At 38.4% G+C, this 12,433-nt stretch overlaps 1 protein-coding gene across 1 annotated transcript; it reads left to right on the top strand.

Annotated features, from left to right (window-relative positions):
• Positions 1-3,688: 3,688 nt before the first annotated feature.
• Positions 3,689-12,021, top strand: LOC103709636 (phosphoinositide phospholipase C 2-like). Its single transcript, XM_008795087.5, has 9 exons — positions 3,689-4,114; positions 5,982-6,178; positions 7,944-8,079; positions 8,161-8,397; positions 8,488-8,723; positions 8,991-9,108; positions 10,932-11,081; positions 11,171-11,257; positions 11,594-12,021. Exons 1-9 carry the CDS (start codon positions 3,758-3,760, stop codon positions 11,915-11,917), a joined length of 1,842 nt encoding a protein of 613 aa, XP_008793309.5. The 5' UTR covers positions 3,689-3,757; the 3' UTR covers positions 11,918-12,021.
• Positions 12,022-12,433: the final 412 nt, after the last annotated feature.

Consider the following 12,433-nt stretch of genomic DNA (forward strand, 5'->3'; position numbering starts at 1 on the left):
TTGGCTATCTTAATCTCAGATTGTTCCGCAACCTCGGCTTTGATCGAGATGAATGACCTTGGTATTGATCGATGCTGATTGGATCGACTGTGGGGTAACGCCAAGGATCATTAAAGGAGTCGCAGATATGGTCTTGGCAACGGTCAACCTAGATCGACCCTAAATACATGATCGGCACAATTAACATCATGAACATATTGCCAGGAGCCATTACCATGCATTAAATAAATGAGGCTAACTGTCGCTATGCAATTATTGTGCCTTCCGACGATTAACATAACAGACTCTCACCCATTCCTATATATAGGAGTGACCGGAGGACTCTCAAATAAGCACTCTTGAATACTCTTCCACTCTCATTCTTCTGCTAAAAGTATTCCAGTAAACAAATTTCCTTTCATATCCTGCTCGCCGAAGAGGCGATGTTAGTCCTTTAGCATCCTAAGGCTACTCCTCATGGCGGACTTGCTCTTTACCTCAATATCAGCTACCTTAGCTCGGATTCTAGCAGCAATAAGTACCTTCTTTTGATGATGGTGTCATTTATATAAGTTCAATCTTAACCCTCAATCCGTCTACCGGCAAATTTGGGTATCCACTTAATCATTGACATATTTTTTTGGGGGTCTCCCTTCTCTAGATAAACAAATTTTGATAAATCATGCAAAATAGAAAGCTGGATCTCGGACTCCAGCATATGTGCATTTTTTTCGTTATCTTTCGATGTTTTATAGGTTCATTTGATTTTTTTTTCCCCTTGATTGAATTTCTATATATGTTCCAACAGGTCAAAGTGCACATGGGAGATGGTTGGCGCGTGGACTTCAATCAGACTCACTTTGACACATATTCCCCTCCAGACTTCTATACAAGGGTAATGAAACTAGATTTACTATTTTGGCTCCATATATTTGCTGCATGCACCATCCTCTATTCTTCTTCCATTTGTCCTTTTTTTGTACATATGATTAGAAATCCGTTGCATCTTTTTTTGAATGAGATGTACATGATCCAATAGAGATAGACGGACACACATTTTGCCACAATTAATCTTAGAGAGGCATTCAAACTGAACCTGTCTATATATGTTGCATAGTCCAAATAAAAAAAAACTTGAAAATTATGCAGCAACTGATTGATTAATTAACAGGTAGGTATGGCTGGGGTTCCAGGAGATGCTGTAATGAAGAAAACAAAGGCAATAGAGGATGACTGGACACCAGTTTGGAATGAAGAGTTTACCTTCCCATTGACCGTGCCTGAACTGGCTTTGCTTTGGATTGAAGTGCATGAGTATGATATGTCTGAGAAGGATGACTTCGGTGGGCAGACCTGCTTGCCAGTATCAGAGTTGAGACCAGAGATCCGAGCTGTGTCTCTTTTCGACCGCAAGGGAATGAAGTTCAAGTCTGTAAAGCTGCTCATGCGATTTGAGTTTGTTTGATGTTGCTGTTGAATGTGTGGTATCTGCGCTTTGTCCTTGGGAGGGCTTTGCATTGTATAGCATACTACCTTGCAGATGGATTTTGTAGTCTACGTAAACATAAAATCATGTAATCATGGTGGTGTGGTATCCTTGAATTATTGTTGCACTTATAGTTGATTTCTACGAAAAGTTTGAGATGGTCTTTGACTCTCCAATTTTTATGGACTTCATATAGGGTTTCTAAATGGAGTACAGCCATTCTGTTGCATGATCGCATCGAGATTAACCTGGACATCGGCTTATCTCTGATGAGATGGAAGAGGAGGGGGGGGGGGGGGAGTTGGAAACAACAAGATCCTCACTTATATTTTGAAATCAACAAATAAATTAAAATCAAGATTGATTACCATGTTTAAAAATGAATTTTGATACTTTAATAACTATTGAATTCATTTAAGACAATAAACTATGCGTATTGATATAACGTCGAATGACATTTCAGAATAGTGAAGAAATTCAGGATATCTATTCCTATTTACAAGTATTCATAAAACAACAGTTCCTACTATTCATGAGTAAGAAGATGGCATAAGATGTAATTTAAAAGGTGTGATGGAATAAACTATGCTTCTCTGAGGAGACAAATCCTTCTCCACGATGAATCCAAGATCGAAGTCAGCCAATTCTAATATCGTGGGTCCTCTTCTTCTTCCCGATTCCATCTGCATCCAGAGATATCCCATGGAGAAAGGTTGAGGTTCTTCTGCACAAGGTGCTAGGTTAGCATCCTTTTCATAGGAACTGCAATTCTGATATGCAGTGCTTTCCCGCATAACCTCAAACAGGATATAGTACTCGCAGGAAGCAATTCAAATCATAGCATCCTATGATAACCATGGTCCCCAGCAACTAGCAGAGTCTAACTACTGACAATTGAATTGTGACAGCCATAGGAATTGCAAGTAAAATGCCACTGAATAAAAAAGAAAAATAGATCGGCGGTGTAGGACGCCCCGCTCTTGTAGAATCTGAGAAAGATCAAATGCATGCTGCATTAGATACTGTTTTGGTGCTTCAAATTTATGACCTTCGCTTGCTGCTGTACCAAAGCTTGGCATCATTTTAACGCAGGTTGCAACTTTTTGTATTGTACTCACCGGATTGTCCATGTTTTGCATCCATAACAACATCAATTGAGGGCTATTGAGATCTAAGCAGCCTCCTTGCATGGCATTGTTTATGAAGGGTTTAAACAATGGTATGCTTCTCGAGTTTGAAGATTGAGAGTTGATGGTCCACTTGTAGTAAAATCTCATTATTGAATGCAAAAAATAAAGGCGAACGTGACCCTTATTTTTGATTAAAGTGCAGAAAGGACCAGTCCATTCTTCTTTAAGATTAGTCTGAACCACAAAAAAGGAAAAGGCTTTTATCAGATAGCAAGGTAACCATGACATGAATTACATTGCGTAAATTGATAGGATCCTTCTACATTGTTTAGTTCTATTTACTTTGTTAAAGCTTCGACTTCTCTTTTTTTTTATTTATCAAAAAAAAAAAAGGATTTGTAGGAGCAAATGATGTCCTGCAGGAATATGCCTAGTGTAATGTAGTCTTTTGCTACTGTATCTTACTGTTCTTTTCTTTCTTTCACCAATCTTCCAACGCATGACAAGCCAAACGTAACTTGTGCTATGCAAAGCAGCAAAAGCCACTTATATGAGGACCTATGCAGAATAAGCCCCACATGCCTCTCTTTACGTGGACCATACATGCATCTAGTTGATGCAGGGGCCACATTTATGTTGGAAAAGGATTGAGAATTAGGTGACCTTCTCCAGCACCAGCATCCAAGTTTGGCATCTCCTTTAACACCGAATTCCTGAAATAAGTATCTCCTTTATCTCCCAGCTCAGCTTTTATATATATATCTATATATATAACAATTAATTAGTAGATAACAATGAAGAAAGATGATTATTAAATAGCATCACTGTTTATAAAATCAAGAAAAGTTTGATTAATTGACAAACGGGATTAGAAACGAATGGCCCAAGAGCCGAGTCCAAGGACATATGTTCGAGCCCGGAACTCCAAGTTCAAACCGGGGCAGCGACGTGACCCGCCCCGGGGGAAAGCATCCCTCCCTCCGAAACCCACTCTCCACGAAACAAAACCGAACAACAAAAAAGAGTCCACCTCCCAGGAATCTGCTTCCCTGTCCACCTCCCACTCCACTCCCCGATACCTCTCTCTTTATCTCTCTCTCTCTCTCTCTCTCTCTCTCTCTCTCCATTTATTTAAACCATCATTGCCACTTTGCACGTTGAAATGGTAGATAGGTACCTCTCTCCTCTCAAAGTCTCGGCCTTTCGGATGACGACGTATAGAGTTTGCTTCTGTTTCCAGCGACGATTCCGGCCGGCGACGAACGAGCCGCCGGAAGCGGTGAAAGAGGTGTTCCGGAGGTACTCGGAGGGCGGGGTGATGGGGGCGGAGCAGCTGCAGCGGTTTCTGGTGGAGGTCCAGGGGGAGGCCAAGGTCACCAGGGAGGCGGCGCAGGACGTGATCGACGGCATGAGGAAGTTGAAGCACCTCAATGTTTTCCAGAAGAAGGGGATCTCCCTCGAAGCCTTCTTCCGGTACCTCACCTCCGACGACAACGCTGCCCTCTCCCGTTCTCTTGGAGTGCGTGCCCCTTTCCCTTCCATTCTCTGGTCCTCCATTCCATTATACGTGGTTTCTATCCGTGTTTTATAATGATACCTGTTTAGTCTAACTAAGATTCAAGAATTATAATGACACCTGTTCGTTTTCTTTTTTAATTGCTGATGCCTTGGAATATGGTTTTGAATGTCTCCTTGGCTTGGATGAAGTATGCACCTGGGTGCCTGCAGGGTACCACATCGGCATGGGACAGGTAAAGGTGCAACACAGGGCTGGTTAAAGAGTATTGTTGGGTTGGGCTGAGCTTTTTGGCCTGACTTGGGAGCTGGTAGGGCACTGCCATCTAGTGCACCATAGCTTTTGCATGTCTTCTGCATGCATGGATGTATGTCTTAAAATTTCATATGTATACCATGTGGGAAAGAAAGATACTGTGGAAAGACCTCATAAGATAGTCATCATGTATATTTATAGCTGAGAATGTGCAAGAGATTACAACTACGATCATACAAAGATAAAAAGAAATAACAAATGGACCCCAAGGATCAATCCTAAATTTATGCTATTCGAAATTCAAAATTCCTAGAATCATGGATCCTTGATATGGGGCTAAGATGAAGATACTGCCAATATGAATTATAGTAGTTGTGAGAAAATGGATGTATTCATTAGCTGAAACTTAAACAATTTAATCAATTATGAGGGGGCAAGAAGTCAGAGAAGCAAATAGAGTAGCTAAAAGTGATTCATATAGCATGTTGGTAAGGTGACCAGGAATTGGACACTACCTCATCTCTTTGTGCATGTTTAATTGCTTGGAAATGAGAAGGAAATATATACTTGAGCTGTCCGATTCAATAAGTGATATATTTTTACTAAGATTGCCATCTTTTTACCCTGGCAAGTCTAGTTTATAGTGTTACATGGATAAGATGAGATCGGTATGTTTGTATAGATGGAGAAGGATGTGCTCAAAACCTCAAATAACATATATTAGTGATGAAGAGGATAGGAGCTATAGTGTCAAAGACAATGAGTTTACTTGCGCTTTGTATGATCGAATAGCTAGACCTCTTCTTTTCATGGAACCTGCTTTGAGAAGCTTGCCAGCTGTTGAATATCCCTCATAGACATTATTCTATCTGTTGTTTGTTGCATGGTTAAAGGACAAAGTTTGCCAGTGCAAGATTAGTCTTGGTTGTCTGGATGTAGTTACAGCAACAAGCCAAAGATTATTCAGGAGAGTAAATTTTAAAGGTAGCAGTGTTAGTGTATGTATCTAGTGGTTCACTGTGGCAAAGATCGAGCAACCTGATGACAGGTTTTTGTAAAAGTGCGATGAGAATTTAGCCCAGGCCACTGCTGCAAGAAGACATTGACATTTATGTCTTATAGAGTGAAGTTGATCAGATAAACTAGATGATTGGGGTGGGTGCTGTTTGGAATGTTTTAACATAATGACTGGCTGATATGAGGAATGACTTGACCTTGAAAACAAGATATGTTTAAGGGGAAGTGATGATATGCTGACAATTCTATGAGCCGGTGTGCAAAATAAGTCTTGTATGTTATGATGCACATAAGTAGGTAGACTTCATACTCTGGATGTAAGACCTTCTTAAAATCACAAGAAAGACCACTCTCTGTCTACTATAGAAATATTTGTTTGTCACAATTTTTTCAGAGGAAATGTTTCTCATGAATTTAATTTCATTATACTCAGTAATTATTATGCATGAACTTTTTAGTTCCAATCATATATCTGATTGACAAATGGACATGAGATCATTGAAGAGCAATTTATCATGTACAATCAACTTTCTTTTTTAAGTTTTTTTTTATAAAAATAATCTGCATTTAATATCTAGAAAATATATTTTTGTTCCAGGTTCACCAAGATATGAGTGCTCCCTTGTCACACTATTTCATATATACGGGCCATAACTCCTATTTAACAGGGAACCAACTCAGTAGTGAATGCAGTGATGTCCCTATCATAAAAGCACTGCAAAGAGGAGTGAGAGTAGTTGAATTGGACTTATGGCCAAATTCTTCAAAAGACAGTGTGGAAGTCCGTCATGGGGGGTACATGATCTGTCCAAATAACTTCTATTTATCTGTGATTTTTTCTTTAAAAAAATTATCTGTGATTCAACTTTTTTTGAGAAAGAATTAACTTTTATTTACGGAACTTTTCATATTGCATCCATGCTGCCTAACCAATCATGAGTGTGTGTAACACCCATGAACTACTTTAGGCACAACTCTAGGCACACAGACATATGGTGGACGAGAATGATGTTCTAGAGATAGGACATGCACACATTATATGTGCATGTATGTCCATATGGATATGTGCGAACTAAATGTTGTGAGTCTAGGTAATTCTTATTTGTCAATTCTTTCACAATATGCAGTTGTAAGATAGTTTATATTAATGATTATATACGAAGTTTCCATAAGAGTGTGCAAAGGGTCGATCTCCTTCTACCTTCCCTTGTTCTTCTCTTCTATTTTATTTAACATTTTTAAGACTCCTGTTGGCATCCCTTCAGGGGCTTGCCGCCATTCAAGATGCAGCCCAAACTCTTTTAAGGCCTGTCTCATGTGACCAATTTGATAATATTAGCACGGGCTTTACAAAGTCTGTGGGGGCAAAGCTCATGTGACCAAAGGTCAAACTCTATAGGGGTTTTTATAATCCCCTAGGCCTTCCGGACCTTGTTCTGTATCTAGGAAACATTCTCAAATTGGTCTTTCCATGCCTAGAAGACCTTGAGCCATGCAAGAAAATGGTTTTGGTCATTGCCCCTGCTTTTGGTGTGCTAGACTTTTGATTGGGACCATAATTGTGGGTTTGCACTTCGGTGCCACATGGTTACTTTGTTAGCATGTAAGGACCTTGTCTTAATGGTTTTGTTTCAATTTTCATGTTGGAACTCAAATGTCGGCCAGCTACCTTGGCAATTCCTAGGAAAGATGTCAATACCATGTCTTGAGCTTGTGATGGGCCTCAATGCCCTCTTATCTATATGCATTCTTTTTGTGGTAATCAAATGATAAACATTTCTTTTAACTTTTATTACTGTCCATTCTTTGACTTCACTTACTGGTTCCTCTAAAAGTCACGTTTCTTTTTTCTGTCAACGAACCACCTCTCTATTAGTCCTGTCATTGGTTATGCCAAAAACTTCTATGGACATGTCTTAAGCAACAGAAAGCCAACTTAGTCGGCATATGTATAAGTCAACATAGACCAATTGATGAAGGCTATTCAAACACTTAAGAGTAAGTGTCAGAATATCGTGAACCAGATGATTCCAGACATCTTCCATCAGAATGTAATTACTCTAGCCACCTGTGACCTCGTCTGCAGCCAATTAAATATAGAAGAAGCAGAAGCCATGTTACCCTTTTCATGTCTAATAAAATGCGGTGGTTTCTCCCACCATTTTGCTTAAAAAGAAAGAAAGAAAGAGATAGGAGAAGCAGACAACTATTATGTTGAGAAGGGTTGATAGATTGCTTAAGCTCAATTCTTTTGCCTGGTTTTTGAGGAAATCAAAAGCATATATGCTATAAATTTTGATTTCAAAATATCCCTGATTGAATTAGTTGCTTTACTATTCAGCATACATACATTTTTTCAAACTTTGCTTGCATATGGCCAAGAATTGATTCAACAATCAATACATTTGCATTATCTGTTTGTTCATAATCTATGGTAGCAATGTTGACCCCAGAAAACTTTAACCTTGACCTACAGGTGTAATGTGGTTATCTGTTTCAAGAATAATGGAGGTTGTTTGATGATTTAATTCATTGTGACTTGATTTATTCATGACTGTAGGACACTGACCACTCCTGTAGAACTTCTCAAATGCTTGGAGTCCATTAAAGAGCATGCCTTTAGCGTATCTCCATACCCGGTCATAATTACTTTTGAAGATCATTTAACTCCAGAACTTCAGGCTAAAGTAGCTGAGGTAGATGATAATCTTTTTTCAGGATACTCTCCTTTAGGTGTCAAAAGTCCCATCTGATCTTCTTTTTCCTTTTCGATCTAGATGGTAACTGATACTTATGGAGAAATGCTGTTTACTACAAAATCGGAATTTTTGGAAGAATTCCCTTCACCTGAAGCATTAAAAATGAAAATTTTAATATCAACCAAACCACCAAAAGAATACCTTGAATCCAAGACCATCAAGGAACAAGACCAAGCAGTACAAAAGGGAACTGAAGATGAAGCATGGGGTACAGAAGTCCCTGATCTTAGAGCTGAAATGAGTGCTATAAGTAAGGTGCAATAAGAAAGCAAGATATTTTTTACTTACTCCTCAATTCTTTATCTGTAATTGTGCAACTTTGATGTATTCCTTATTGACTTGCAGATTGAGCATGAACATAGTGTACACCACCATGAAGATGAAGATCCTGATGAAGGTGATAAAAAACCACATCAGATAGTTGCGCCTGAGTACAAGAGTCTAATAGCAATTGCTGCCAAAAAAGGAAAGGGAGAGCTAGCTGATGCATTTAAGATTGATCTTGATAAAGTAACTCGTCTTAGCTTAAGTGAGCTGTTGTTTGAAAAGGCTGTAATTTCTCATGGAACTGAAATTGTCAGGTATCTTAGAAAGGAAAATAATACTTTTAGGTGATATTTCATATCTGGCCTCTTTTCTATCAGTGTGAGCATGCATAAGCCTTCGGTTGCACACCTTCCATTTAAGTCAAATAGTTAAGAAGTGAAGAGATTTCAGGTTATCTTAAATAATGCACATCTCACTTTTTTTAAAAAAAAATCTCATGAACTAAATTTTGCCTGATAAATTTCTGCATGTAAAATACGTTGGAGCAGAAATTCCTGAGCTGCACAAATCTTTTTTTGTAGGTTTACTCAAAATAATCTATTGAGGATTTACCCGAAGGGTACACGTGTTACCTCCTCTAATTACAGCCCATTGCTTGGTTGGATGTATGGAGCTCAGATGGTTGCATTAAATATGCAGGTATTAATTTTCCTTTAGCAATCCAGATTTTCTTTCTTTAGGAAAAAACAACTACTTCATGATAACCATTTCTTTATACCCATAGATAGGTTTTATTCATGTCTGTTCTCAGGTGAGTCATTGTACGATAAGTATGAAATGATATTACTTGGGCTGGAGATGGGACTCCTATGTGTTTAAAATGGGATGGCCAGATTTTGCTTGAGAGGAGGAACTTTTGGACATACCATGGCTATTTTTCTGGAAACATAATTGAAATCTTTTTGGATCTTACCACCACTTTCATGAAAACATCGATTTCTTCATTGCATTAAAGAACTGGGATTAGTTTGGACAATAGCCATCTTTGCTGAATTCTGTTGATGATTGCAAAACCAAAGCAAAGATTTTGAAAATTCTCAAGGTTACTTTGAAATAAGTTTACTTTTATGAGCTTTTGTTAGAACTCTTCGGATATATGTACCAAAGTATATCGACTATTTGTGCTGATTAGATGCTTCTATTAGCTATTGTGAGCTTTTCATATACCGAAACCTAGAAGACAGAAATATATTTCATTGCAAAATAATAGACTTATTTTTGGCTTTTTAATCACCAATTGCAAAATGGATCGCAATCATGAATTTTCTGTCTATACATATTTATAGATATTCTTTGAGTTTGCTGGAAGCTTATAACTAGAGAGCTATTGACCAAATAAATACAGTTGAGATGAACCCATTTATTTGCCTTACTTGTTCAATTTTCTTTTCTTGAGTCTGTGATCTGAATCTACTGGGGTTGTTACCTTGTTGATCTTTCACATTTAAAAATATTATTTATGATCTCTTAGCTTGTCAAATCACGGGAGGGCTTGGTGCTTATTGTTTGAATTATGAGGGAGAGAAGCAGAAATTCTTAAAAAACATTTTATTACATGAAGTAGATATCTGGAAGAAAAAAAAAATAATCTGTCAACAGGACAACTATGATACTCTACATGGCACAGAACATATAAGCTATGAAAGAAGAACAATGAAAAATAAAACACACTTAACCAGTTCTGAACCAGATCAGCTAATGTGCATGCTATTATTCTTTTTCCCAAGAAAATATGTCAGAATATTTCTCATAAAACACCTTAACTTGGAACATCTCTTCCAAATTTTAGTTTGTCCAAACTTTTTGATGTAATGACAAGTTGATTCATTCCCCATGTGTCAATATAGAGTGTAGAGCCTGCATGAAAACCAGTCCTAGTTGTTCTCCACTGTGCCTCAGAATTAAGTCCAAATTATTCATATCTAGACCTGTTTATGGTTTACTTTCGCAGACTCGGCTTCCATTTGTAGGTCTAAGGCAAGCATTGTTTCTGAATTATTAACTACAGGTCGAGCTTCTCTCTCTCTCTCTTCTCTCTCTCTCTCTCTCTCTCTTTCTCTAGCAACACCTGTGGCTGGTGGAAACTTTTGTATTCACTGCCTGATGCTACTAAGTCACGTCCCATTTGCAAGGTCATCATTGCATTGCTGCAATGATTTTTAATTAACACTATATTGTGTGAAACTTCCAGATAATGAAGGTCATTAGGTTCTTATTCATTGTAAATTTCTTCTATTGATTCTGATTGCTTTAAAAGGTTCTTGCAGAAGAATCGTACACCATTTGCATGCAAGTGGTGTAGCTATTTACCTCTCTTAAAAGTACTTTGATCTGCTGGTGCCTTCTTAAATTTAATCTTCAACATTTCCAAATTTTGTACTCATCAAGCTAATTGCATGCAAAAAGTTGTCTTCGACATTTTTACTTCATTTACTTGATCATGTGTTTTTATTCTCTGACAGGGGTATGGGAGGGCACTCTGGTTGGTGCATGGAATGTTTAGAGCTAATGGAGGGTGTGGTTATGTAAAGAAACCAGATTTTCTGTTGGATAATGATCCAGATCATGTATTTGATCCTAAAGGTACATTGCCAGTTAAGAAAATATTGAAGGTGAACCCTTATCACTGCTTGTAAGTTACGTGAGTCCTTATTTACCTTCTATTGCCGTTTACGTCCCAGTTGATGTTTCCATGAAACAGGTGAGGGTATATATGGGAGATGGATGGCGCTTCGATTTTCATCACACACACTTTGATACATACTCACCACCTGACTTCTATACAAGGGTAAGATTAGGAAAATAGATAATGTCATATCAATAAATCTCAGGAAAGGTAAGGCACCATCCCTTGTGATTGAGATCACAGTTTGATGTCCTGCTGGGCTTTACCATTCTGCATTCACTGGCTAAAAAGATTGTTATCCATGTAACAACAGAGTAGGTTTGTCCACAATGTAAGCACCTACTGCATTTGCATGATGTTAGACATCTCGCAGTCCGCATGGTGTGGTAGACCCAAAGGGATTGAACAATTAAAGAGAACTATAAGTTGGTCTTCTTCTCAATTATAAATGTTGTGAACGAAAACTGAATGACAGGTAATCCATCCTTCTGCATGCAGGTTGGCATAGCCGGAGTCCCAGCTGATACAGTAATGAAAAGAACGAAAGCAATTGAGGACAACTGGACACCAGTTTGGGATGAAGATTTTATATTCCCCTTGACTGTTCCAGAACTGGCCTTGCTTCGAATTGAAGTTCATGAGTATGATATGTCTGACACGGATGACTTTGCTGGCCAGACTTGTTTGCCTGTGTCGGAGTTGAGGCCAGGGATTCGGTCCGTCCCGCTCTGCGACCGCAAGGGAGAGACTTTGAAGTCTGTAAAACTACTAATGCGTTTCGAATTTGAGATCCCTGCAGATTCTTGTAGCTGGATTATATAAAGACCGATGTGTGCATATGATTGAAAGGCTTTCGACCTCCTGTTCTTATATTTGAACTATTATTCTATTTATTCCTAATGAAAAATAATCTTCTTTGGAGAATCTAGTTTTGGATTACAGGATTACTTTTAGGGGCAAGCAGCTATTGATTCAGTCGGTCTCGGTTTCCATATTCTGTAACAATATGCTATGTCTTTCATTTGAAACTATTAATACCTCCATGCTTTTCTGAGACAACACTTCTCCTTTCGCAGTTGGCAGTTAGAAAAGTTCTGGTCTTCGTCCTTGCGCTGATTGATCGTTCGACAAGCCATTAACATCGGATACTCAAAACTTTAACTCATAGCTCTCTCTCGCAAAATCAATTGGATGGATATTGGAGAAAGAATCCCCGGAGGAACTGACTGAAACCTACATTGCAAGTGTGTGCAACGCTGCCATTTGCCATCTAGCCCGCATGCTTATTTGTTATGTAAGATTTCTATATTCATAGAGGAGTTTAATATTCATTTATAC

This window comes from Phoenix dactylifera, chromosome 8, assembly GCF_051530095.1.
Source record: "Phoenix dactylifera cultivar Ajwa chromosome 8, Ajwa_hap1_PhDact_Kaust_v1.1, whole genome shotgun sequence".
NCBI lineage: Eukaryota > Viridiplantae > Streptophyta > Magnoliopsida > Arecales > Arecaceae > Phoenix > Phoenix dactylifera.